General features: G+C 44.2%; 1 protein-coding gene across 11 annotated transcripts in view; it reads left to right on the top strand.

Annotated features, from left to right (window-relative positions):
* ttll11 (tubulin tyrosine ligase-like family, member 11) overlaps window positions 1–4,683 on the top strand; it is a 128,478-nt gene extending 123,795 nt beyond the window's left edge. For 6 of the 11 annotated variants that reach the window (XM_078226408.1, XM_078226407.1, XM_078226404.1 and 3 more), the window contains 2 exons: window positions 2,152–2,475; window positions 3,499–4,683. In XM_078226408.1, the coding sequence (XP_078082534.1) occupies window positions 2,152–2,475; window positions 3,499–3,674 (500 nt within the window). In that variant the 3' untranslated portion in view covers window positions 3,675–4,683. Of the gene's footprint in view, window positions 1–2,151; window positions 2,627–3,233 lie in introns of all 11 variants that reach the window. The other 5 variants (XM_078226406.1, XM_078226405.1, XR_013499343.1 and 2 more) reach the window with 4 other exon arrangements.
* The last annotated feature ends 22,492 nt before the right edge of the window (window positions 4,684–27,175 follow it).

The raw sequence follows: 27,175 nt of genomic DNA, 5'->3' as shown, positions 1-27,175 counted from the left end.
TAATTGTAACATAATTTGCCAGTTTTTATACTCGATGCCCCATCTGATGAAGGCAAGCATGCCATATGCTTTCTTCACCACCTTTTCCGTCTGTGCTGCCTCTTTTAAGGATCTGTGGACTTGCATGCTCAGATCTCTCTCTCTGTCAACGCTCCTGATGGTTCTGCCATTTATTTTATAGCTTCCACCTGAAGTGGATCTACCAAAATGCATCATCTCGGCATTTGTCCGGATTAAATTCCAGGTTTTCCATATGTGCATGGGATTTGTGAAGGTGCTAGTTCCTGTCAAATTATGTTCTTCGTATGGGTTATTTATGTTGCAGTGGTAATGGCTTATTGATGAGATCTTGAGGCTTGTGTGTTTAAACATGAACACCTTTATCGGTAGTTTTTAACTATTTAGAGTTCCGAATATAGTCTTGTACGGTGTTGCTTTCACCATGCAGAGTAGCTGCTCACAGAGTTCTTTCTAGACTGTTCTGATCATGTGAGTCTTACCCTGGCAGAGCAAATAAGGTTGTTCATCCTCTCCCTGCACTGTGTTGCCAACCTCCAGTACATGCCCGGGCACCTACAACATTGGCCAGCTGCACCCATGACACCTTTGTTTCCCGACTGGGCCTCTTCCTACAATCAGCTGGGTAGAGAATATCCCTCCTGATTTTGACATGGTCGAGGAGGATCCACAGGGAGCCATTACTAAACTTGGACACTGACCCCTCCCCCTTCTGATATCTCTCAATAGCCATGATGTGGATGGAGATGCTGGCTTTGGACTGGGGTGGGCACAGTAAGAAGTCTCACAACGCCAGGTTAAAGTCCAACTTGTTTACTTGGTAGCATGAGTTTTCGGAGCACTGCTCCTTCATCACTCCCCTGATGAAGGAGTAGCATTCCAAAAGCTCCGTGCTACCAAATGAGCCTGTTGGACTTGAACCTGGTGTTGTGAGACTTCTTACTATGCCCACCTCTCAATAGATAAGTTTTAACAGTAAGGATTCTGGGCGGCTTTTAAATATGATCTTTTAAAGATGCATGCCATCGAGCCTGCCCTGCCACAGAAGATGGCACAAAACCCTTGGGTGCATAATTACTGAGGTTGGGGCCGTAAAATGTGGCGCGATTTCTTGTCACCCTCTGCAGTCATAGTGGAAAACACTCCCCATCCCCACCTCCGCCACAGGACCTAGTCTCAGATGGGAAGATCCATACCCCCATCCCCAACCTTAGGTAGAAGATCAAAAATCCACTTACACTTTGTCTAACGCAATGATTTTTAAGCTTTTTGAGCTATCTTTATGCTCTTTTTTGGACTATCTTTATTAAATTATCACATTTCCAGAAAAGACTCATGTTCTCCATTTTGAAAATCACAAGAATAGTGCTGGCATGTCAACTCCTCATTGCTTCACAGATCCAGAAACCTGACTCCTGCTGGTTTCCCATTCTCACAACCCCGACTCCTGCTGGTTTACCATTCCCACAATGCCGACGCCTGCTGGTTTACCATTCCCACAATGCCAGCTCCTGCTGGTTTATCATTCTCACAACCCCAACTCCTGCAGGTTCCCCATTCCCACAACCCCCTACTCCTGCTGGTTTCCCATTCCCACAACCCTGACTCCTGCTGGTTTCCCATTCCCACAACCCTGACTCCTGCAGGTTCCCCATTCCCACAATCCTGACTCCTGCTGGTTTCCCATTCCCACAATCCCGACTCCTGCTGGTTTCCCATTCCCACAAACCTGACTCCTGCAGGTTCCCCATTCCCACAACCCTGACTCCTGCTGGTTTCCTAAACGCAGAAACCTGACTCCTGCTGATTTTTCAGACCCAAAAGTTTGATTTCTAAGCTGCAAAGATAGAAATTGCACCAGGTGTTGAACTTGTAGGTAACAACTACTAATCCTGCTGGATCAAGAACTCAAAACTTTTATTTTGAAAAAAAATCAATTAAAAAAACACTCAATTCCACTTGGTTTATTTAATATAAACTCCAATTTCCATAAACATGAATATGGTCAACTGAGGCTCCATTATATTACATTTTTCACATGCAACAATTGTAGAGATACTTTGACATATGTAGTGTACTAAAATGTAACATAGAATATCTAATGGAACATTTTATGCTACTGTGCTTTCCAAGGTATGTGCTTTCAAGCATTTATGGAGGCCATCTTTCACTTGGCACAGAGGAGATACAAGTCCCCACCCCTACGTGAACAAGTTGAGGCACTGGTGAACTTTTGTGAATATCAGTTGGAAGCTCAGGAAGAAAAAATTGTTCTGTATGGCCGTGGAACAGCAGAGCGAAGATCCAGTTTAGCTGTGTATCAGCCTGAAGGGTCTCGCTCGGGGACTATCAACCACATGCACTTATTAAACCGTATGAGCACATCCAACAAATTGCCGGCATCATCATTACCTACATCAGTGGATCAACAGCTTGTAAATTCAATAAGTTCAAGAGGTATTTCCCAATAGCTATGTAAATGTTACCATCTTCATTGTAGCATTTTATTTATCCTGTTACAGCAGCTTTTGTCACCTACCTGTGAATTGCTACTAAAATACAAGCAAAATACTGCTGATGCTGGAAACCTGAAACAAAAACAGAAAATGCTGGAAATACTTAGCAGGTCTGGTAACATTGGTGGAGAGAGGAATAGAGTTAACCTTTCAAATCCATATGACTCTTCTTCAGAGTTAAAGAGAGGGAGTTATGTGATGGATGATATGCTGTGAAAGAGGGAATGGAGCAACTGCAGCAGAGTAGAAACATTGATTGGTGGGAACTAGAAGAGATTGCAGCAAAAATGTGTGGGTTGCAAGACAGAAAGCCTTAGTGGCATTGTGAAGGGCTATAGAAGGCGCTAGTACTGGCATAAAGGTAAGATATCAGAATGTGTTAACATCCCTCTCCCGCACTGGTCCATCTTTCACTTGTTCTTTAGATTACTTTCACTGAACATTTGTTCTCCCCTTACATTCTGTTATCATACATTTATGCCATTCACACTGTAGCCCTTCACACTGCCATTAACACTTCCTCTGTCTTGTGACCCACATATCACTGACCTTCTACTCTGCTCCAGCTGCTCCACCCCCCTTATACAGTTTCATCTTATACAAATCCATCACATTTCTCCCTCACTTCAGCTCTGAAGAAAAGCAGCATGGACTCAAAACGTTAATCTTATTTTTTTCTCTCGCCACAGATGCTGCCAGACCTGCTGAGTTTTTTTTCTGTGTGAATTATTACTGTTGATCATGTTTCAACTGCCCAATTCAATTTGCTCTTATTGCTGATGGTGTAAATATTGGCAAGAAAGAATTTAAACAGTGAACTGCGATCAGCTGATGGTGATACTAGAGAACCCATGAGCATAGCCCCAGTATTAATTGGTTGTGAATGTTATTTTTGTTTGGTCATCACCAGATGATCTTATTAACACAGCAATCATTAATTATGATTTATTCCATTTGCCCACAGTAACTGATTGCTCGCCAGCAGCTTCCTTCAATCCCAATGGATGGGACAATCTGGGCTGCAGGTTTTGTCGTAACAACAACCAAAGCTGCTCTGTGATGGGCTTAAAAGATGTGCGTTCTCAACGGGTCAAGCTGACACAAATTTTACATCCATCCGTAACATCATACTTTATGTAGCGGCCAAGCTCTCAAATGACAAACCCCCTGTCCCCACATCTGCGAGACTCATTCCTGCACACTGATTGGGAAAGTAGCTCTTCGCTGCTAGGAAAGATAGTGATGGATAAATATTTGAGAATCAATTGTGTTGAAGCACAGCTATTATACCTGCGTATCATACTTAGAATCGTGTGTGGTTTATTTAAAGGAAAATTAAAACAAACCGTGTTCAGGCCCTTTGGAATTCCACATTCCAAACAATTTGAATTCAACGTAAAGAGCCTGCTGCTATCTGGCTTCTGGCCCTAACTCATTTATATCATTTTATTAAACAAGTTTCATAGCGGACGTTTTCTATTATTATCATGAGTTGCTGATTGCTTTGTAATGATCATTGGCAGACTGTTCTCATGTTCCAGAATCTTCCACTAGTGAGATCACATGGCAAATGTTCTATTTTTTTTTTAAGTTCACTTTCTTCTGTTGACAAGAGTATAGGATCACAACTGCCACAGATAAAGCTCCTCGTTTGTGTATATCTGTTCTTTATTAATTAACATTCATTGGGCTATAAATTACCATTGGAGATAAAAGTAGAAAAAGGCTGAATGCATTTCGATAACATTTGTCCATCCACTACTTCATAGATTTACAGCTTTGTCAAAATAGTGGGCAGAGGAATGTAATACATGTGCTAACCCTTCATCCACAAGAAACAGTCATTTTTAACCTACATTTTTTGTCTTAATGCTATATTTATAGCGCATTTGTGATGTGATATTTAGCTGTATTATGCATTACGTAACACCATATAAAATAGGAAAATGAGCATTGTGCTTCGCACTGTTAAGGATGCATATGACTACAATAAAAATATTTGGTTGCAAGGTTTTTCTTTAAAAGTTTAGAATTTAAGTTACTAACAAACTCTAGCAACCTCTGTACCACAACTCAATTTTTAATCAGTAGAAGGACCTGGATATCTGTTTATTAAAGACATATCAACAGTCAAAGGATATTAAGCTCTATCTTGCATTCTTGTTTTCATGACTAGTACAGAATTCTCACTCGCCAACTTTAGACCTGGCAGACAACGTACTGCTCCTCATTCACTCGCTGTGAAAATAAAACTCAATAATTCAGCCAGTGGCAAAGTGAAGTTAACGTGGTTCAGTTTATGATCAGAACAAAGAACAATACAGCACAGGAACAGACCCTTCGGCCCTCCAAGCCCGCGCCGCTCCCTGGTCCAAACTAGATCATTCTTTTGTATCCCTCCATTCCCACTCCGTTCATATGGCTGTCTAGATAAGTCTTAAACGTTCCCAGTGTGTCCGCCTCCACCACCTTGCCTGGTAGCGCATTCCAGGCCCCCACCACCCTCTGTGTAAAATATGTCCGTCTGATATCTGTGTTAAACCTCCCCCCCTTCACCTTGAACCTATGACCCCTCGTGAACATCACCACCGACCTGGGGAAAAGCTTCCCACCGTTCACCCTATCTATGCCTTTCATAATTTTATACACCTCTATTAAGTCTCCCCTCATCCTCCGTCTTTCCAGGGAGAACAACCCCAGTTTACCCAATCTCTCCTCATAACTAAGCCCCTCCATACCAGGTAACATCCTGGTAAACCTCCTCTGTACTCTCTCCAAAGCCTCCACGTCCTTCTGGTAGTGTGGCGACCAGAACTGGACGCAGTATTCCAGATGCGGCCAAACCAACGTTCTATACATCTGCAACATCAGACCCCAACTTTTATACTCTATGCCCCGTCCTATAAAGGCAAGCATGCCATATGCCTTCTTCACCACCTTCTCCACCTGTGGAAATAAAAAGTAGAGGTGATAGATGGGCCAAGAGAAAACATTTAAGGGGTGATTCTCCCACCCCGCCGCGCTAGTTTTCTAGCGCAGCATGGTGGGAGAATTTCACATCCGGCCATGCGTGGGATTCGCGCATACATTCCCGCCACGTGCGCATCTCCCAGCGCCGGATTTCCAGCACCGTCGCATCCACGCTGGAAACCGGCAAGAACATCAGCTAAGTCATTTACATCTATTTTTAATGTCATTTTAATGTGGTTAACAGGCGCAGGACTTAATGCTCTGGGTCCATTCCCCTGCCCCCCAGGTTTAAAGTAGCTCCCCACTTTTGGAGAACTATCTAGACAACCCCGCTGGAGTGAAGGGGGAACAATCAGGGCCTCTCAGGGGGTTGAGAGGTGGGGGAGTTGTGGTGCCCCCTGGGCATGGGCATCCTGGCGGTGCCAGCCTGTGTCTCCTGGAACTGCCCAAGGGGCAAAGTGCCCATATCCAGGAGCACCTTGGCACAGTCCATTGGGCAAGGGGCAGGGCCTATTGGGGTGGGGCCTGTGGTGGGCCGGACTTAGGGGCAATCGGTGGGGGTCCCACTGCCACTCTGCATGGGGGTGGATGGGGCAGGAGAAAAGCCAGTGATTGGTTGGGGGGGGGGGGGGGGGGGGGGGGCTGGAAATCGGGGTGGGGGTGGGTCGGGGCTGGGCCTGGGAATGGTTGGTAGGCCACGATTGGGCCAAGGGGGGCGTTGGGGGCAGCACTGCAGGAATCCCGGGCTGGCCAGCAAACGGGAGGCTGACAATTCGGGGCCACTGCGCATGCACAGAGGCCCACTGTTTTCAGCCTCCTGGGCGGGAATAGGTCCCACCCACTGAAATCTAATGATATTCACGCTGGTGTCATCTGTATTGCACAAAGTGTGGGAAATTCTAGTGTGAACTCCCACTGAAAAAACCAGCGTGAATTACTCAAGTTTTACTGCAAATTTGACACTCAGAATTTTTTGGGGAGAATTGCCCACTTAGTCTGCCACTTGTTTATTCTTTGAAGATAATACATTAATATAAATTAGAGCAATATTTTGCGCCTCAAAGAGAACTTATATCAGTCTCATCTTCTCTTCTGTTTCAGTATTGACATTAGGTTCATTACAGTTCAACAGGATGCAACTCTAAATGAGTGACGCTGAACAGTGAATGTTGAGAGGTTAACTCAGTATTCTGGTGCATCACAGCTATCTCCATCATTGACCATCAAGGGCATCATAGATGAACCTCACCTAGTTTAGAGGGGTTTCACTACAATTAAACTGAACCCTTTTCTTGCTTGATAGTTTCATCTAAATATTTGATTTATTATTGTCACATGTATTAGTATACAGTGAAAAGAATTGTTTCTTGCACTCTATACAAAGCATACCACACAGAGGGAAGGAAAGGAGAGAGCGCAGAATGTAGTGTTACAGTCATAGCTAGGGTGTAGAGAAAGATCAACTTAATGCAAGGTAGATCCATTCAAACGTCTGATGGCAGCAGGGAAGAAGCTGTTTTTCAGTCAGTTGGTACGTGATCTCAGACTTCTGTATCATTTTCCCGATGGAAGAAGGTGGAAGAGAGGATGTCTGGGGTGCATGGAATCCTTGATTATGCTGGCTGCTTTGCCGAGGTAGCGGGAAGTGTAGACAGTCAGTTGATGGGAGGCTGGTTTGAGTGATGGACTGGGCTTCATTCACGACCCTTTCTAGTTTCTTGCAGTCTTGGACAGAGCAAGAGCCATACCAAGCTGTGATACAACCAGAAAGAGTGCTTTCTATGGTGCATCTGTAGAAGTTGGTGAGAGTTGTAGTGGACATCGCAAATTTCCTTAGTCTCCTGAGAACGTAGAGGCGTTGGTGGGCTTTCTTAACAATAGTGTCCACATGGAGGGACCAGGACAGGCTGTTGGTGATCTGGACACCTAAAATATGAAACTCTCAACCATTTCTACTTCGCCCCCATTGATGTAGACAGGAGCATGCCCTCCACTATGCTTCCTGAAGTCGATGACTATCTCCTTCATTTTGTTGACATCGAGGGAGAGATTATTGTCATCACACCAGTTCACCAGATTCTCTATCTCTTTCCTATACTCCATCTCGTCATTGTTTGAGATTCGACCCACAACAATGGTGTCATCAGCAAACTTGAAAATTGAGTTGGAGGGGAATTTGGCCATACGGTCAAAAGTGTATAAGGAGTATAGTAAATGGCTGAGGACACAGCCTTGCAGCGCACTGGTGTTGAGGATGATCATGGAGGAGGTGTTGTTGCCTATCCTTACTGACAGCGGTCTGTGGATTAGGAAGTCTTAAGATCCAGTTTGCAGAAGGAGGAACTGAGCCCCAGGCCACGAAGTTTGGGGCTGAGTCTTGTAGGAATAATGGTGTTGAAGGCTGAGTTGTAGCAATGAACATCAGCAACTTTAGCCAGTTATTACCGACCTACCACCTCACCAGCTGAGATCAGCTAACTCAGGACAAGCCTAAGACTTTCCTAACCTGTAGGACCAACCATTTCCTGTGTGAGTGTGGTGAGCTGTCAACTCCAGCTATCTTGAAATATTAAACTTATTATGATCACACTTCTAAGAACTTTTAGCATCCAATGTGTTGAGGTAGAAAGCAAAATGCAGATTTTTCCATCAATTGTCAAATACGTTTATAGCATTGAAGCCCTTCAAAGAACAGAGAAAATTACAGCACAGGAACAGGCCCTTCAGCCCTCCAACCCTGCACTAACCATGCTGCCCAACTTAACTAAAACCCCCTACCCTTCTGGGGACCATATCCCTCCATTCCCATCCTATTCATGTACTTGTCAAGACGCCCCTTAAAAGTCACTACCATATCCGCTTCCACTACCTCCCCCGGCAACGGGTTCCAGGCACCCACTACTCCCTGTGTAAAATATCTGTCTCATACGTCTCCTTTAAACCTTGCCCCTCGCACCTTAAACCTATGCCCCCTAGTAATTGACTCTTCCACCCTGGGAAAAAGCTTCTGACTATCCACTCTGCCCATGCCTCTCATAATCTTGTAGACTTCTATCAGGTCTCCCCTCAACCTCCGTCGCTCCAGTGAGAACAAACCAAGTTTCTCCAACCTCTCCTCGTAGCTAATGCCCTCCATACCAGGCAACATCCTGGTAAACCTTCTCTGTACCCTCTCCAAAGCCTCCACATCCTTCTGGTAGTGTGGCGACCAGAATTGAACACTATATTCCAAGTGCAGCCTAACTAAGGTTCTATAAAGCTGCAACATGACTTGCCAATTTTTAAACTCAATACCCCGGCCGATGAAGGCAAGCATGCCGTATATCGTCTTGACTACCTTCTCCACCTGCATTGCCACTTTCAGTGACCTGTGTATCTGTACACCCAAATCCCTTTGCCTATCAATACTCTTAAGGGTTCTGCCATTTACTGTATATTTCCTATCTGTATTAGACCTTCCAAAATGCATTACCTCACATTTGTCCGGATTAAACTCCATCTGCCATCTCTCCGCCCAAGTCTCCAACTGATCTATATCCTGCTGTATCCTCTGATGGTCTTCATCGCTATCCGCAAATCCACCAACCTTTGTGTCGTCTGCAAACTTACTAATCAATCCAGTTACATTTTCCTCCAAATCATTTATATATATTACAAACGCAAAGGTCCCAGCACTGATCCCTGAGTAACACCACTTGTCACAGCCCTCCATTCAGAAATGCACCCTTCCACTGCTACCCTCTGTCTTGTTTGACCGATGTGGAGATGCCGGCATTGGACTGGGGTAAGCACAGTAAGAAGTCTCACTACACCAGGTTAAAGTCCAACAGGTTTATTTGGTAGCAAATACCATAAGCTTTCGGAGCGCTGCCCCTTCGTCAGATGGAGTGGTTAACCACTCCATCTGACAAAGGGGCAGCGCTCCAAAAGCTTATGGTATTTGCTACCAAATAAACCTGTTGGACTTTAACCTGGTGTTGTGAGACTTCTTACTGTTGTTTGACCGAGCCAGTTTTGTATCCACCTTGCCAGCTCACCTCTGATCCCATGCGACTTCACCTTCTGCACCAGTCTGCCACGAGGGACCTTGTCAAAGGCCTTACTGAAGTCCATGTAGACAACATCCTCTGCCCTACCCTCATTAATCATCTTCGTCACTTCCTCGAAAAACTCAATCAAGTTTGTGAGACACGACCTCCCCTTCACAAAACCATGTTGCCTCTCACTAATACGTCCACTTATTTCTAAGTGGGAATAAATCCTGTCTTGAAGCATCCTCTCCAATAATTTCCCTACCACTGATGTAAGGCTCACCGGTCTGTAATTACCTGGATTATTCTTGCTACCTTCTTAAACAAAGGAACAACATTGGCTATTCTCCAATCCTCTGGGACCTCCCCTGTAGCCAGTGAGGATACAAAGATTTGTCTCAAGGCCCCAGCAATTTCCTCCCTTGCCTCTCTCAGTATTCTGGGGTATATCCCATCAGGCCCTGGGGTCTTGTCTACCTTAATGTTTCTCAAGAACCCCAATATCTCCTCTTTTTTGATCTCAGCATGACTCAAACTATCTACACATCCTTTCCCAGACTCATCATCCACCAAGTCCTTCCTTTCACAGTACCATGGATACTGAGGTGGTCACAGCCTAAAAAATGGATTTCTCAAAAGGAAGTGAGTTGCTATTTGTTGTTATTGACAGCATGTGTTCTGATTCTCATGGAGACATGTAACTTTTACAAAGAGATTCAAACTTCCAGTTGATAACTGAAAGAATGACTCAACAAGTTCCCATTTTAAAACTTTTACTGTAGCAAATGACTAAAAGCACTCTTAATTAAACACTACTTTTTTTTTGTAGGCAAGTTATGTTTTTATACTTAGTTTATTTATTAGTCACAAGTAAGGCTTACATTAACACTGCAATGAAGTTACTGTGAAATTCCTCTAGTTATTACATATTACTTATTACATATCCATGAATAAATTTTATGAACAACAGTCAATAGTTGATCGTAGCTCCCAATTGGTTCCCATGCCTCTACTTCACTGAGAAGTAATTTTGACTGATTGTCTCCAGACCATTTTCCTCAGTTTTCAGTGTGTTTCTTAATTCCACCACCAGCAGTAAAGCTTGTTCTGATGATTCTCCTTCCCCTGGTCATGCTGGAACAAATCTCCTGGAATCCATATAATGCTACAGGATGTGTGTCTTTGACTAGAGACTGTCTCCCTCTCATATCTGGCATGGTAGCTCACAAAGTCAAGCAGCTTTCCTCCTGCTAACCACACAGGACCTCTGTTATCTCTGTGATATACATTGATTCATAGAGAAGCCTGTAACCTGATCTCAAAAATGTCTTCCTCAGCAGTCTTCCCCCGGCAAGATGAAACACATTAACCTTGCATTCAGGTACAAATGCTAATTATCTGCCCTTGATTCTGACTCCCTTTCATCTTAAAAGTAAATGGACAGTTTGGGTTTACAACCCAATACCTTTAACACCTTTCTTGGAGTTTCATCCATGCGTTAAATGTGTGGAGGCCCACCCTAATTTCTGATTTTCGGTTTGCTGGGATGGTACTAGATTAGAAGTCAGGGTAAGGGACCACAGGAAGTACTGAGGAAGATGCTGAATGCAGAGGTGGACTGGGCTGAAGGCCTGTTTTGGGGCTCCAGCATTGGGTACAAAATTTTAAGAAAAAATAAGGAAACATGAAACATCCCTCACCCACTCACTCCCCATGCCAACCCAAACCACCTCATGGCCTGTCTCCCCACCCCATAGCCCCCCATCCTCTCTATGCTAAACTGGCCTATTTGCCAATTTAGTGCCATCCCATGCACCCCCCCCCCCCCCCCCCCCACCCAGGACTCTTTGCTCTTACCATTCCAACTCACCCAATATACACAATGGGAAGACCGCAGGACCTGTGCAAAGATGAGGTGATGAAGTTCTAAGTATCGCAGACTTCACTATACTGTAAAAAAAGCTTCATTCATTAAAAACTAATTTACTGTATTTGCATTTTTCAACTACTAAAAGCCTTATGACAACAGACATTTAATTCAAGTGCATTCTGGAAATCTTGTTCCGCTAGATGGTCTTTAACCATTTGTAGTTGTCAAACTGAAATTTTAAACACCCTTCTGTGATAACAGATGGTGCATAACCAATAAATAGACACTCTCAGGATTATGTCAATAGACAGTATGGAATAGCAAGCAATTAGTTTTTTTAACGCTCCATACATTTTTAAAATATTTAATAGGCAGGACTTTTAAATACCTTAACAGCTCTCTTTGTAGTGTACTTTTGACAGTTCCTTTTGACATTTTTGACACATCCTCTTAGCAATTCCTCCTGACACTTTTGACTAATCTGTTGACAGCTCCAATGAGTTTGGTTGTTAATGAGTTTATGCGCTTTTTATGCACTTCCTTGCCTAATTTTAAGACTTCGAAAGGGCACCTGACCTCTCCCAAAGGGCGTCTGGTCTTCCCCAAAGGTGCCTGGTGCCACATGCAAAGGGGTACCCTGACTATCCAAATCAATCCACAAAGCTCAGACCTACTCTTACCAGGTCTACTCTGCACACTTCAGGTTTCATGCTCCTGGCCACAATTCAACATCAGCAGAAGCAGCTGATGATTTAAATCGCTGGCTGCCTCCATAAACTGTACATACATGAAATGCTCCCTTTCCCACCTCTGCAAAAATGGGAAGTGCCATGTTTGAATGTGGGATTTTCAGGCACTTGTGCAGTTTTAAAAAGTCTGGGCCTTAAAGTCTACTCATTGTAAGCTCAGATATTACTGTTATGGCTCCAAGTGCAAATACTTTGCACTTTCTTCTCAGTAAAATAAACTAAGCCTTCCTTTGATTTCTTATAATAAACCACTCACGATTACTGTCAGGCAGATACGGAACAGAATCATATGAGCCCCCTTCAGTTACCCAAAATTTAGAGCTACAGTCCCAAAAATATGATGGTCCTATAACCCTCACAGTTGTAACATGACATTAAAAAAGTGACTCATACTTGTTTTCAGCTCCTGATTGATATGGCACAAGTACAAACCTGTGAAGGAAGATTTCTACCTGGAACATTATAGATTTCACTGCCTTGGCTTGCCCTCTCCGAAAATATCCCTTTCATTGCTTTAAATAGCCACCTGTTCCATTTTCCAGATACAGGTTCACAATCTGTCATTGACAGAGTGATGGCTTAACCCCTGGCGCAAAGCAAATGGGTTTCTCTTTGAGTATTCCATGGTACTGCTGCTCATTGTATAAACTTGATGAGTTAATCTGCTTTTTTAGAATGATAGACAGTTGTAGTATTTATTATTAGCATATTCAATATATGTGCTTCTGATACATATATCTAGCTTGAGCATTTCTTTCTTGAAGTACATATGTTTAATAAAGAACCAATTAACACATTCCAATCTCTTGCAGTTAATTGAATGCTAGTTCACTTTAATTTCAACAGAAGATTGCAAAGCCTTATCCAGGCTGCAGTAATTTTGGGAATGAGAAATTATGTAGGAGCTGTTATCGCTAGCTATTTTATAGTGTGGTGGCACAATAATTGCTGTTTAACATGTAATGGCATGTATGCAAAATATTATCAGGTTAAAGACAACTGTTCCCTTTAGAAACAATGTAAATTAGTTGTCAATTATATGCATATTTATTGGCTACCCTTCTGTAAGGAAATTGTAAGCACTTTGTACTATATTTGTAAAGATTTGCATATTAATGGTAAAGTTCTGAATTTATTTTAGAAATAGTGGTTCGCACTGCTGCCCCATAGTGCCAGGGACCCGGGTTCAATTCCAGCCTTTGGTGACTGTGTGGAGTTTGCACGTTCTCCCCGTGTCTGCTTGGGTTTCTTTCTTTCGGATACTCCAGTTTCCTCCAATGGTCCAAAGATGTGCAGATTAGGTGGACTGGCCTTGCTAAATTGCCCCTTAGTATCCAAAGATATGTGGGTTAGGGAAATTAGCTAAGTAAATGTGCAAGGGTTACAGGGATAGTGGGCCTGGATAAGGTGCTCATTTTGTAGAAGACAATGACATAGCCAGCATGGGGACTTCTGATATGGAGAAAAGGCCTGATAGAATTCAGGTTATGTGCACTTTATGAAAGGGAAAGGTAAGAATCAGCGGAGAGGTGTCTTCTTCAAACTACAGTAAATCCAGTTTAGGTTGTAACTGTACCAGCAGTACTGCAGCTTGCTTGGTCAGTGGACTCAGCCTGAGTCTGGAATTTCCCTCTCTGAAGACAGGCTATAACTCCAGAGTTTGACAAGTATAGTTATCACGCAATTCAACTCATTGGTTTTCCCCTGTGAGCCAAGGTATGGTGGGGGGGGTGGTCTTGGGTGGGATGCTCTTTCAGAGTGTCGGTGCAGACTCGATGGGCCGAATGGCCTCCTTCTGCACTGTAGGAATTCTATTGATCTGCTGAGCTCTGCATTCCAAAGGTGCATCTTAAATGAGAAATCTGTCACAAATAAATTGCAGTCCATTTTCTGCTGTTGAATCAATATCAGAATTGATGACATCTGAAAAACAGGAAAACCATCAAGACTTAAAAAAAAATTATGGCTGTATATGAGAAAGGATTATCGACACGCTACTAAAAAATTAATTGGATGCAGCAAAGTATAGTTTTTGATGTGACATATCCCACCTGGGATATTAAGAGATAGAGCTAATTAGCGACTGCCCTATTGAGTGTCCAACCAAAATGGCATGGTAGCATGGTGGTTAGCACTGCTACCTCACAGCGCCAGGGACCCAGGTTCAATTCCAGCCTTGGGTGGCTGTTTGCACATTCTCCCCATATCTGTGTGGGTTTCCTCTGGGTGCTCCAGTTTCCTCCCACAGTCCAAAGATGTGCGGGTTAGCTGGATTGTCCATGCTAAATTGCTCCTTCGTGTCCAAAGATGTGTAGGTTAGGAGATTAGTGGGGTAAATGTATGGGGTTACCGGGATAGGCTGGGGGATGATCCTGGGTAAGATGCTCTGTTGGAGGGTTGGCACAGACTCGATGAACCTATAGGCCTCCTTCCACATTGTAGGGATTCTATGATAAAAGCAGGTCGTTAATCTGGTGAGGTCTGCATTCCAATGGTGCATCAATTTTCTATAGATGGCCGATGCACAGTAAGTGAGTCTGATTTTGGACATTTGTTTTGAATGTATATGTTGACCAAAGAAGTTTTGCAAAATACTGACATCAATTTCCTTTCTGTTGGAATATGGCCCAAATAAATTGGAAAATGGATCTGAAACTGTCCCCTGATGTTTAATGCACTGTATAATGTTGGTACAAAGTGGAAAGATCATTTTTCATTATACATCCCATGCAACATGGGTCACGAGGGACAGCCATTTGGTAAAAGTGGATCACCAGAAAAGAAACTTGAAAAACACTGGCCTTATATATTTTCCTTTGAGTCTAGGGAGGCTTGTTCATCAGAGAATGTTTCTGTAGAAGAGTTAAGAGATTTTAAAAGGACATGCAATGCAAAAATGCACCAGATTGGTTAACATATTATTTAGTTTCATTTTTGTTTAACCCTACTCTGTCCAGGTCTTTTAATGTTTAATCGCTAATCATTATTCAAGTTCCCACCATTCAGCAAGTTACATTGTTTTGGCACAACAGGAGAGAGAAAAAGAAGGGAGCTGGCCGGCCTAACCTGCATAATTACACAGTTCAAGGTATGGGCTGCCAAATTGGAAGGGGAGGAACCAGACCAAGCCTGTCCAGATGGAAAGAGATGGAGACCCAGCAAAGATCCATGCATAATGTAGTCACGTAGAAACCTAAGGGTCATGCATTTCTCTATGTAGGAGGCAGACCTTGCAAACATTCATTCTCTCCTCTCTCACAGGTGCGAGCAAGAAGCGGGAGGGGGTGGGGTGGTGGAGGGCAGAAGAGGAAGCACTTTCCAGTAGGTCCTCCAGCCCACAGAGGACCAAGGACATTGGGCAGGAGGAAGAAAGTGAATGTATAGAGTCGTGACAGCCATCACCTGCACCAATCCTACAACACAGCGACGGACACATCAGTGGGAACTAGATTTAGTTCAGGCAGGGTCTCACATTCCACATAGACCCGTGTCCGCAACAGGAAGATGCAGGCTCAATCAAGCTTACCAACACTTAGGGCTGCTGGGGAAGAGGCATCCGTGGCATCTAAGTCAGATGATGAGCTTCTGAAATCAGCTCTGCCCAAGTTGCTGGAAGTGTTGTGAGAGGTGGGAGAACGTCAAGTAGACGTGGAGGAATCCACTCCCAGGTTAAGTGGTTCCGATCAGTGTGCATTTGGAGATCTCCATGAGGAGGATGGTGTTATGCTTCAGGTCAGAAACTCCAAAATGTTTTATGGAGCCCACCTGGATCATAAGTGGTGGTGTGCTACCGTGCCGCCCACACCACATGGGTCTGGACATGTTCCAGACTGGTCTGATATCCTGCTTGCAGGATTGGATGGGGGGAGGGGGGGTGGCGGGGAGAGGCGGGGGGGAGGGGGGGCACCATTCCAGCTGGGCCGTCATCTGCAGCCCAATAACGGGCTGCAACACGGCTTCACACTGATCTCTGGCAGGAATGCCAGCTCACCATGACAGCCGGATGTGCACCTTTGGAAACCGATTTTTCAGCTCCTGCCACATTGTTCCCCTCACCTCTCCCCCTCCCCCCCTCACCCCACCCCCTTCCCCACCCTCCCCACCCCACTGCAGCCATTATTAAACCCACTGTTTTTATGCCTGGAAAATTTCAGCCATAGATTCTTTCTGTCTGCAATATCTGATATGTGAATAATTTAGCGGGCAGTGCCGAGCGCATCAGCCTTGGTTTACTGACCCCCAGCTCCAGCTGCTCCCCCGCCTCACTTACATTAATATGGGAGCTGGGAGAAGCCGCAGCAGAGAGGATGGCAGCTTGGATGAGCGATGGGTAAGATGGCATGGGGGAAGGAGAGGGAAATGGCATGCGGGAAAGACAGCTTGAAGAGGAGGGAGGCAATGACATAGAAGAAGAGGGAAGGTTGGGGGCAGAGGGGTGTGGGAGTGGGAAGAAGTGGTGAAGATTCCTTGGGGGGGGGGGGAGAGGATCAGTGTGAGGAAGATGGGGGGGACGGTAGAGTGGAACATCTTTGGACTGTGGGAGGAAACCACAGCACCCGGAGGAAACCCACGCAGACACGAGAAGAATGTGCAAACTCCACACAGACAGTGACCCAAGCCAGGAGTCGAACCCAGGTCCCTGGAGCTGTGAAGCAGCAGTGCTAGCCACTGTGCTACCGTGCCGCCCAGGAGGAAGATGGGGAGGTAGAGGGGAACAGCATGTGGGTGAGCAAGTATGACAGCATGAGAGGTGGGGTGGGTTGCATTGTTGGGGGGCTAAAGTGATGGTGAGGGCAGCAAGGGTCTATGATAGCATCCAAGGGAGGGAGCCAGCGTGGAAGGGAACAAGAAGGAGCAGCTTGCGAGGAAGAAGGGAGTCAGCGGCATGGGGGGAAAGGCTGAAGGGGAGGACGGCAAAGATGCCAAATTCACCATAAATGTTTTGCAGATCTCGACTAATTATTTCATTTAATATGCAATATCCTATTCTGCTGCGAAAATGGAACTGCTCCTTTAAGCCTGCAAGGTTGCAGTTGTACTAAATGGATTTTGAAGTCAATTACAGGCACATCCCTGAGATCAACTGGAGAGTAATTAATTATTTATCTAGAGATTAACAGCTACTTGTACCCAGATCAAAAAAGCCCATTTTAAAATGGTTTAACTTTTCCAATTGTTTAACGCTAAAGTGATGGGTCATGGGGTAAAAATACAAAAGGCTGGAAATACACATCAGATCAGGTCGTACCTGTGGGCACAGAGACGGAGGCTGGATCCCGGCATGGTGGGTCCTGCCATGGTAGCCGCAGTGGACCTGCCAAAGGTCCATTGACTTCAGTGGGACTGGAGGATCCCACCAGCAGGAGGGGCCTAAACTCCCATCCACTGATGGTTCAAACTGATGACCTTTCATCAAAACTCTACCTGAAATGTTGACACGGAGTGAAATTTTCCAGCCGTTCACACCGGTGGGATTTTCCAGTCCCGCTGCAGTGAATGGAGATCTGGCTGTGCACCAAGTTTTCTGTCCTCGCTTGCAGCAGTGGCGGGGTGCGAACGGCCGGAAAGTTCCAACCTTTGGGCGGGACTCTCCAGCCTCATTCGTCCCGAAGCCGTAAACTCCTGCCCGAGGTCAAGGGACATTTCCATTGTCCGCCCCTCTCCCTCTCCGATTCCTGTGGCGGGCGGAATGGTAAAATTCTAGCATTTATAGGGGTAAGGGTGTTTTGCTGTAATTGTACAGGATGTTGGTGGGGCCATACATGGAGTATTGTGAGCAGTTTTGGTGTCCTTATCTGAAAAGGGCTGTCCTTGATATAGAGGAAGTGCAGCGAAGTTTACCAGGCTGATTCCTGGGATGGCAGGTCTGTCATATGACGAGAGACTAAGTCGGTTAGGATTATATTCACTGGAGTTCAGAAGAGTGAGTGGGGAAACTTATAAAATTCAAAAAGATTAGACAGGGTAGATTCAGAAAGAATGTTCCCAATGATGGGGGAGTCCAGAATTAGGGGTCATAGTTTGAGGATAAGGGATAAACCTTTGAGGACTGAGGTAAGGAGAAGTTTCTTCACCCAGAGGGTGGTGAATGTGTGGAATTCACTCCCATAGAATGTAGTTGAGGAAAAAAACATCTGATTTCACACAGAAATTAGACCTAACTCTTAGGGCTAAAGGGATCAAAGGATATGGGGGCGAAGGGAGATCAGGATGTTGAATTCGATGATCAGCCATAATCAAGATGAATGGCGGAGCAGGCTTGAAGGGCCAAATGACCTACTCCCGCTTCTAGTTTCCACGTTTCTATTCCATAGATGCTACCAGACCTGTTAAGTATTTCCAGTATTTTCTGTTTTTATTTCAGGTTTACAGCATTGGCGCTATTTTATTTTTGAGGGAGTTCCTGGGACCAGTTTGTATTATCTGCTATTAACAAGCAATAATGTCCTCAGAATGCGGTGTGTAATTTTAGCTCAGGCGCTGCAGCCAATGCCATCTCCTTAAGGAGTCCATCCCGAGCACTCTGCCTTTTGCAGGTGTTTGTAAGGATAGCTGCCAGATAACCAACAGCTGCCAGCAATGCAGAAGGAGCCACAATCCTCCTTCAAGCCTTCCAGGCCCTACTGAAACTGATGGTAACTTGGCAAAAGAAAAACAGGAAAGTAAGCACTTGGAGATTGAAGATCTCCAAGTACTTACCAAATCCAAAGATGTGCGGGTTAGGTGGATTGGCCATGCTAAATTGACCCTAGTGTCAGAGGGATTAGCTAGGGTAAATGTGTGGGGTTATGGGAATAGGGCCTGGGTGGAATTGTGGTCGACACAGACTCGATGGGCTGAATGGCCTCTTTCTGTATTTTCTGTAGGGATTCTATGATTCTGTGATCTCTGTCTATGGCATTACTTGTCCTTTAGACTCCTGACAAAGTTATATTCAACTTGAAACATTAACTCTGTGGTCGGGATTTTCGGGCAGTTCACATCGGCGGGATTCTCTGGTCCTGCTGTAGTGAACGAAGATTTGGCTGAGTGCTAAATTCTCTGTCCTCACTTGCAGGGACAGCGGGGTGTGAATGGCCAGTAAGATCGTGCCCTGTAGCTCTTTTCACAGATGCTGCCAGAGCTGCAGAGTATTTCCAGCATCTTCATTTCCGATTTCATTGATCATTTCATTGTTGACAAATCAGAGAATCAACGTTAAAGGGTAGAAGTGTAATAGTGCACAGTGCTATTCTCATATGGATCTTTATTTAACCTGGCCTCTCTAAGGTCACAATCTAAATCGATGTTAGACACATCCTGAGTTGAGCTAGCGACTAACCATTGGTAGATATAGAAGGATAATTAGAGGACATTCTGCTAGTGATATTTCGCTGCTTTTTTTAAAAAAGATGCTAATTGTTAATTTATAGTAAATTTGTTGCCATTTTCTGAATCAGTTTGGATTCAGTTCAACATGCTGAAATTGTGAAATATACTTTCAAGTTGCGTTTGAGACATGATGCTTCAAGCCTGACACATTGAGGTTGGATTGATGCGTACTAGACAGATGCTTTTATTTTTATTCATACACATTTATTAACATCTTAGAATCTTCTGCAGATCTGTATGGTTTTTGAGATGTAGTTTCAAGATTTAGTGAGAAAGTTTACCCTTTTAGCAGATGACGTATGGCAGAAACAGTACAAACTTTACAGATTGTGAGGGACATTAAATACACCCTCTTATTCATGTGCAGTTATCAATTAAGAGCCTGTTGAACTGAGGAACGCAGTCTTCAATTAATGACTGTCTACAATATGTACCAACATCCAAGCTAACACAGAGGTAGAGATTTTGCTTGTGAACTTGAGCTATGAAATATGTGCATAAACTTTCACTTAAATGCCTCCATCTCTGACGCATGGATATGAAAACCTGTGATGATGAATCAGGATGTATATTCTGCTGTGGCTGATTTGATTTGATTTATTATTGTCACATGTATTAATATACAGTGAAAACTATTGTTTCTTGCACGCTATACAGACAAAGCATACCGTTCATAGAGAAGGAAATGAGAGAGTGCGGAATGTAGTGTTACAGCCATAGTTAGGATGTAGAGAAAGATCAACTTAATGCAAGGTAGGTAAGATATTGAATTAAAGCATTGTGTGCAGTTTTGTTCTGATGGCTCTATTTAAAGTTATGTAATATACAACAATGCAAGGTATTCATTATGTGCAGGGACGTTCATTTGTACAAAACGAAACAAGTGTCACAATATGATGGCATACTTATTGCTCCAGGTAGATATATTTACAATATAATAACCAGATCAAGTTTAAGCCTGTCCAGGACTCGCAGTTCTGTTTTGCATTGTAGTACAGGAAGGGGCATGTTGCTGAAACCTCTGTACTTCAAATATTCTGTAAAACTGCATTTTACCAAAAACTTTTCCAAAAGTCTAAAATCCCTGTCAGCGTGTATGTGTGTCTGACTTACCTAGATTATAAATAATGATCTTACCTGCATTGATGAGGTGTGCGGATCTCTTCAGCTTGAGTTTGCACTTCAGACTGAAAAAATGAAAATAGAACATAGAACATAGAACATTACAGTGCAGTACAGGCCCTTCGGCCCTCGATGTTGCACCGACCAGTGGAACCAATCTAAAGCCCCTCTAATCTACACTATTCCAATATCATCCATATGTTTATCCAATAACCATTTGAATGCTCTTAATGTTGACGTGTCCACTACTGCTGCAGGCAGGGCATTCCACGCCCTTACTACTCTCTGAGTAAAGAACCTACCTCTGATATCTGTCCTATATCTCTCACCCCTCAATTTAAAGCTATGTCCCCTCGTGCTAGCCATCACCATCTGAGGAAAAAGGCTCTCACTATCCACCCTATCTAATCCTCTGATCATCTTGTATGCCTCTAATAAGTCATCTCTTAACCTTCTTCTCTCTAACGAAAACAACCTCAAGCCCCTCAGCCTTTCCTCATACGATTTTCCCACCATACCAGGCAACATCCTGGTAAATCTCCTCTGCACCCTTTCCAACACTCAGTTCAGAGGAACGAGCTTTCCTGCCAGGCTCCCGATCTCAATTTAGTGACGGAAGAATGGCAGAATGTTGTCTCCAGTGGGAAAACGGGCTCCAGAGAAGCCGATCGGTTTTCTCTCCAGATCTTACGACATTCTGCCAGAAAAAAATCAAGGGGGTATGTTTCACGCTGTCACCCGGGGGCGGAGGAGGGACTGACATACCGGCCTCCGCCTCCCCCATGAGGCTCCCATTGGGGCCTGCCCCTTAGCACAGGTTAGTGTTGCCAAGTTGGCTCTGTCATGGGCATAGTGCCAACCTGAAAGTACCAACCTGTGCCAGTGGGTAGTGCCAGGACACTGCCTGCCCCTGTCCCTTTCCCCTGGGGGTTTGCACTCTTGAGGCGACCCACACAACAAGCTCACATCTGTGTGAACCTGTTGTAAACCACGCTGACATGACATCACAATGTACAGCGGGGGGGTGAATATCTGGTGGGGGGGGGTGGGGGTGGGTGGGGGGTTAATAACATTTAAATATATTCAAGTGAATGAACCTGATGACATCGCCAGCGAAGGCACGGGGAAGATCCGAAATCATCCGCATCTTGAGGTCCTGTCAACATTCGCACGGACAGCGAACACTGGCTCAAGATGGCCCCCATGTCGGAGCCACACATATCTGACTTGTCAGATGGTGCCAGAGCAGCTTTTAATGACAACAATAATCACACTGCCCAGCTTTTTAAATATGGCCTCCATTCTTTTGGAAATGATGTTGCTGCTGGCACTGTCATGGTCATGGTGCCAACCTGGCAGTGCTAACCTGGGCTAAGGGGCGGGCCCCAGTGGGAGCCTCATGGGGGAGGGGGGGCCAGTATGTCAGCCCCTCCCCCCCCCCACCCCCCGGATGACGGCCTGAAACATGCCCCCTTGATTTTTGTTTGGCAGAGTGTCATAAGATCTGGAGAGAAAACCAACCAGTTTCTCTGGAGCAGCGTCACCGTGTGCAGTTCCTGTGAAATAGAATATAACATGCAAGGATATGATTGATCGTCGATGTTGCACCCTCCATATTTTTAAAAATGCAGTCGCATCCTATTCATAGCTTTCCTCTGGAGGTTTGTTTGATCCTCTTGTACCTGACCATTTAAAGGTGCATTGATGAACCTTTGCAAACTCAGAAATGCACTTTTTAACAACAATTCTAAAGGATCAACCTAATAACCTCAACATGAGGTGGGCCTCTTGGAGTATGAGCTCCTTGATTGAGGTAATGCTTGCCTGTCCAATCAGGGAGTCTCACCTGTATATATGTCAGGCCTACTGACACTCTGAATTCTGACTTTGTACCTGAAGCAGTCTTAGGAGTGGGGGTAAGTTATTTCAATCAACTAATTAAGATGCTCACTCAGAGCAGAGTATTTAATTCTGGTCTGTTCTGAGTTAGGTAATTGTTCAGACAGTACAGCGGCTGTGAGTCTTGCAGCGAAGGGGGAGGGAAAGACACTTCTCAGATTACTAATCAGTGCTATCAGTTTGGAATTGCGCTGTGTGGTCAGCAAATGAGGGCAGCTTTGGGGACTCAAGTACAGCCCTCCATGGTGGAGTAGCTTGCCAGCAGTCAATATCTGGCACCAGGCATGATGTAATCCAATCGCTGCTACTTCAAAACAACTGATGGACCTGTGATGCGGTGGCACTGTGGTTAGCACTGCTGCCTCACAGCGCCAGGTACCCAGGCTCAATTCCCACCTTGGGTCACTGTCTATGCGGAGTCTGCACATTCTCCCCGTATCTGCCTGGGTTTCCTCCGGGTGCTCCGGTTTCCTCCCACAATCTGAAAGACGTGCTGGTTAGTTGCATTGGCCATGCTAAATTCTGTCTCAGTGTACCCGAACAGGCGCCGGAGTTTGGCGACTAGGGGATTTTCACAGTAACTTCATTGCAGTGTTAATGTAAGCCTACTTGTGACACTGATAAATAAACTTTACAAACTTTAATTCCACATTCCTGCTCCTTTATAGTACCCTCGCGTCTCACCCGATTTTTAAATCTGTAAACCTCCCAGCAAATTGGCTGAGTGTTAATGAGGACCAGAAATCCTGGATAATTATTTCTCTCTCTCACACAGAAACACTCAATCCAATTGTTAAAGCCCAGCTAAGGTCAGCTAATGCAGTACAGATCGTGGATTGCGTCGAAATCCTCTACAGCATTGTCCTTTATCCACATTTCCGGATGTTGCTCTTAGAATTGTCATTGATACACAGATCTTTCAGAGATTTACTGTTGACTTTCCTCTAAATCCTCTTCTTGCTTTTATTATTTAAAGAGGCAGTGGTATTGTATCAGTCAAGATATTATGTAGGCGATGGGGCTATGAAATAGAATGCTACAGGTGGGCTGTATAAAACATCCGATAGGCAGCCGAATATTTGTATTTTCTCTTGGCAGTATCCAGTTACATTATAATTAAAATAATTTCAGATAATCTCTGATGTCTTTGTTATCTTGTGTAAAAGTGTTGTACAATGGGGTTCAAAAGGCAGTTACCAATGCTAAATTGAAAAAGGTAATCTATCTTATTGGAGCAATGTGATGGCTTTAAAAAATGCTTACAAAGATAATACAGGGTGAGCATAGGAAGGCAGCAATTAAAACTGAGTTGAGTGAATATTTTCTTTCATGGTTTATCCTCTTAATTCAAGTTTTGTCATAACATGAGTTATAAATCATTTTAGGTACCATTGGCCAATAGTCCTTTGCACTTAAAAGTTTAAAGATTATATATTAATGTCACAAGTAGGCTTACATTAACATTGGGGCAGCACGGTGGCACAGTGGTTAGCATTGCTGCCTCACAGCGCCAGGGACCAGGGTTCGGGTCCTGGCGTTGGTCACTGTCTGTGTGGAGTTTGCACGTTCTCCCCGTGTCTGCGTGGGTTTCCTCCGGGTCCTCTGGTTTCCTCCCACAGTCCAAAGGGTTAGGTGGGTTGGCCATACTAAATTGCTCCTTAGTGTCAGGGGGATTAGCTAGGGTAAATGCATGGAGTTATGGGAATAGGGCCTAGGTGGGATTGTGGTCGGTGCAGACTCGATGGGCTGAATGGCCTCCTTCTGCACTGTAGGGATTCCAACACTGCAATGAGGTTACTGTGAAAATCTCCCAGTCACCACACTCTGGTGCCTGTTCGGGTACACTGAGGGAGAATTTAGCACGGCCAATGTACCTAACCAGCATGTCTTTCGGACTGTGGGAGGAAACCGGAGAACCCAGAGGAAACCCACGCAGACACGGGGAGAACGTGCAGACTTCGCACAGACAGTGAGTGAAGCTGGGAATCAAATATGGGTCCCTGGCGCTGTGAGGCAGTAGTACTAACCACTGTGCTGCCCCATTCTCAATCATTGAAATGCTAATGTCCATGATGGGAATATTAGTGTTGGGATATAAGTAGCTAGATGGAACTTATTGTTATGAAGATGATCACAATTGATTAAAATTACCTATAGGTAAGATTGAGTCCTGAGTATTGAGTACAATGAAGGATGTAATGGCACTTGGAATTATACATATACTTCAGTACTTGTTTTAGAAAGTTATAAACGTCAAATCAAATGTATAGATTTTTAGTTTAATAATGGATTGCATTTTGATGGTTACATTTTTGCTTTACTCATGGATTAAGTGTGCGGCATAGTTTAGTTCAGTATTAATACTTGAACAAATGTTTTACAAAATTTTAAGAAAAACTATGCCTAATTGCAATCTTTTTTGTTTCACTTGTCATAATTGGGCTGATCATAAATGCCACAAAATGTCATTCTTTACACTGACTCCTCCACCAGCACCTAAAGCTGTCTGCCGCTTCTCCCAGTTCTCTATTATTATTTAAAGAGAATAGGGAGAATTTAGCATGGCCAGTGCACCTGACTCGTGGAATATACCTGGGCTTTAAGAAATGTCCTTTGGGTGATTTTGGAAAAAAGTCACTATATTCTGAAGTTTTTACATAAATAGTATAACCAATCAAGTTTTGCAAAATATACAATAAGATCAGAGAGAAAATTTTAAGACATCGGCAATAAATGATGAGTTTCAAGTTAAAACTGAACAATTAGTTCTATCTATTCTTTTATTCCCTTAGATTATACTTGTATTTTTCAGAAGTGCTTGTCCCGTTGGAAATACTACAAATCAGAATCTGCTCCAGGTAGATCACTTTACCCTTGTTGTGGAGGTAAACATCTACTGAAAATGGAGAGGGGACAAAGTGGGTAGAGAGTAACCAGTCTCAATTAGTGGACGGGTTGAGAACCTTAGCTCCCTGACTTACAGTGACTGGCAAATGAGCCAGAGGGAACATGAGGATTAAACTTTACACAGCAAGTGGTTAAGATCTAGAATTATAGAATCCCTACAGTGGAGAAGGCGGCCATTCGGTCCATCGAGTCTACACCGACCACAATCCCACCCAGGCCCCATCCCCGTAACCCCGCATATTTACCCTGCTAATCCCCCTGACATCAGGGTCAATTTAGCATGCCCAATCAACCTAACCCACACATCTTTGGACTGTGGGAGGAAACCGGAGCACCCAGAGGAAACGCACACAGACACGGGGAGAATGTGCAAACCCCACATAGAGAATGACCCGAGGCCAGAATTGAACCCGGGTCCCTGGCACTGTGAGGCAGCAGCACTAACCACTGTGCCACCGTGCCACCCCATGAATTGCCTGAGAGTGTGGTGGAGGCAAATTCAATCATGGCCTTCAACAGCGAATTGGTTAATTATCTGAAGGAAAAGATTTGCAGGGCTACAGGGGAAAGGCATGGGAATGGGACTTGCTGAGTTGTTCCTGAAGAGAGCCAGCACAGAGGCAATGGGCTGAATGGCTTCCTTCTGTGTTGTAACTCTTCTATGATTCTATGAATAGAGTTCACAACACATAAGCTGTTTTATTCCCAAAAACATGTTTTATTCGTTAAATTTATAAAGGTATATTACACAGTTCAAATTTGATATTACATATCAAGCAATACAATTCAGTTTCTTTCAACATAATATTTGAGGTGCCTCACTACACTTTATCACAGTTTATATTTACAATGCACATTTACATTTTATGTCAAACGTTTGGCTGGTATATACAGCCTGAGGGGGTTTAAATGGTTTCCAGTCCCTCGGTTATACTATGGCAGGAGGCCTTAGACAATGGCCTTTCCCTATTGAGCCTCTTTAGTGGTTGTTCCAAGCTTTAGTGCTGCTCTCAGCTCCTGCCACCGACCAGTCTGCAACTCCTGGTCATCAATATTGCATTGCACTGGAAAACCAGCGATTTGTGAGCGGGCCAAAGAGCATCACTCGCTGAGCTGGTGGTCCTCCAGCAGCAGGTGGTGTTTTATCTCAGTGTGCCTCCATGTCTCAAAGTCTGAGGTCACGTACCAACCGACTCAAGAACAGCTTCTTCCCTGCTGTTGTCAGACTTTTGAATGGACCTACCTCGCATTAAGTTGATCTTTCTCTACACCTTAGCAATGACTGTAACACCACATTCTGCACTCTCTCCTTTCCTTCTCTATGAAGGGTATGCTTTGTCTGTATAGCGCGCAGAAACAATACTGTATACCAATACATGTGACAATAATAAATCAAATCAAATCAAATCAAATGGAAACAGCCCACAGGGCACTGAGTGTTGTTTTACAGAACAGCTTGGAATAAACCTTGACAAAAACCACTGCCTCTCTTTTCAGACCAGCCGTTGCAAGGGTACATTTCAGAAGGAGATGATCTGCCCCACTGCCGTTTTTAACCCTAACTAATACCGATTGAGTGTTTGAAGGATGGAAATGTTACTCAAATCCAGAATATTCCTCCACACATTGTATAAATGATGGACAATAAATTAACACCTGTCTTTGGGGTGCTACAGGTGTCCTTAATGCTCAAAAATGGTGTCCATGGCACCTGTGCAAATT

Source organism: Mustelus asterias, chromosome 13 (genome assembly GCF_964213995.1).
Source record: "Mustelus asterias chromosome 13, sMusAst1.hap1.1, whole genome shotgun sequence".
Lineage (NCBI taxonomy): Eukaryota > Metazoa > Chordata > Chondrichthyes > Carcharhiniformes > Triakidae > Mustelus > Mustelus asterias.
This window is presented reverse-complemented; position numbering and strand designations above follow the sequence as displayed.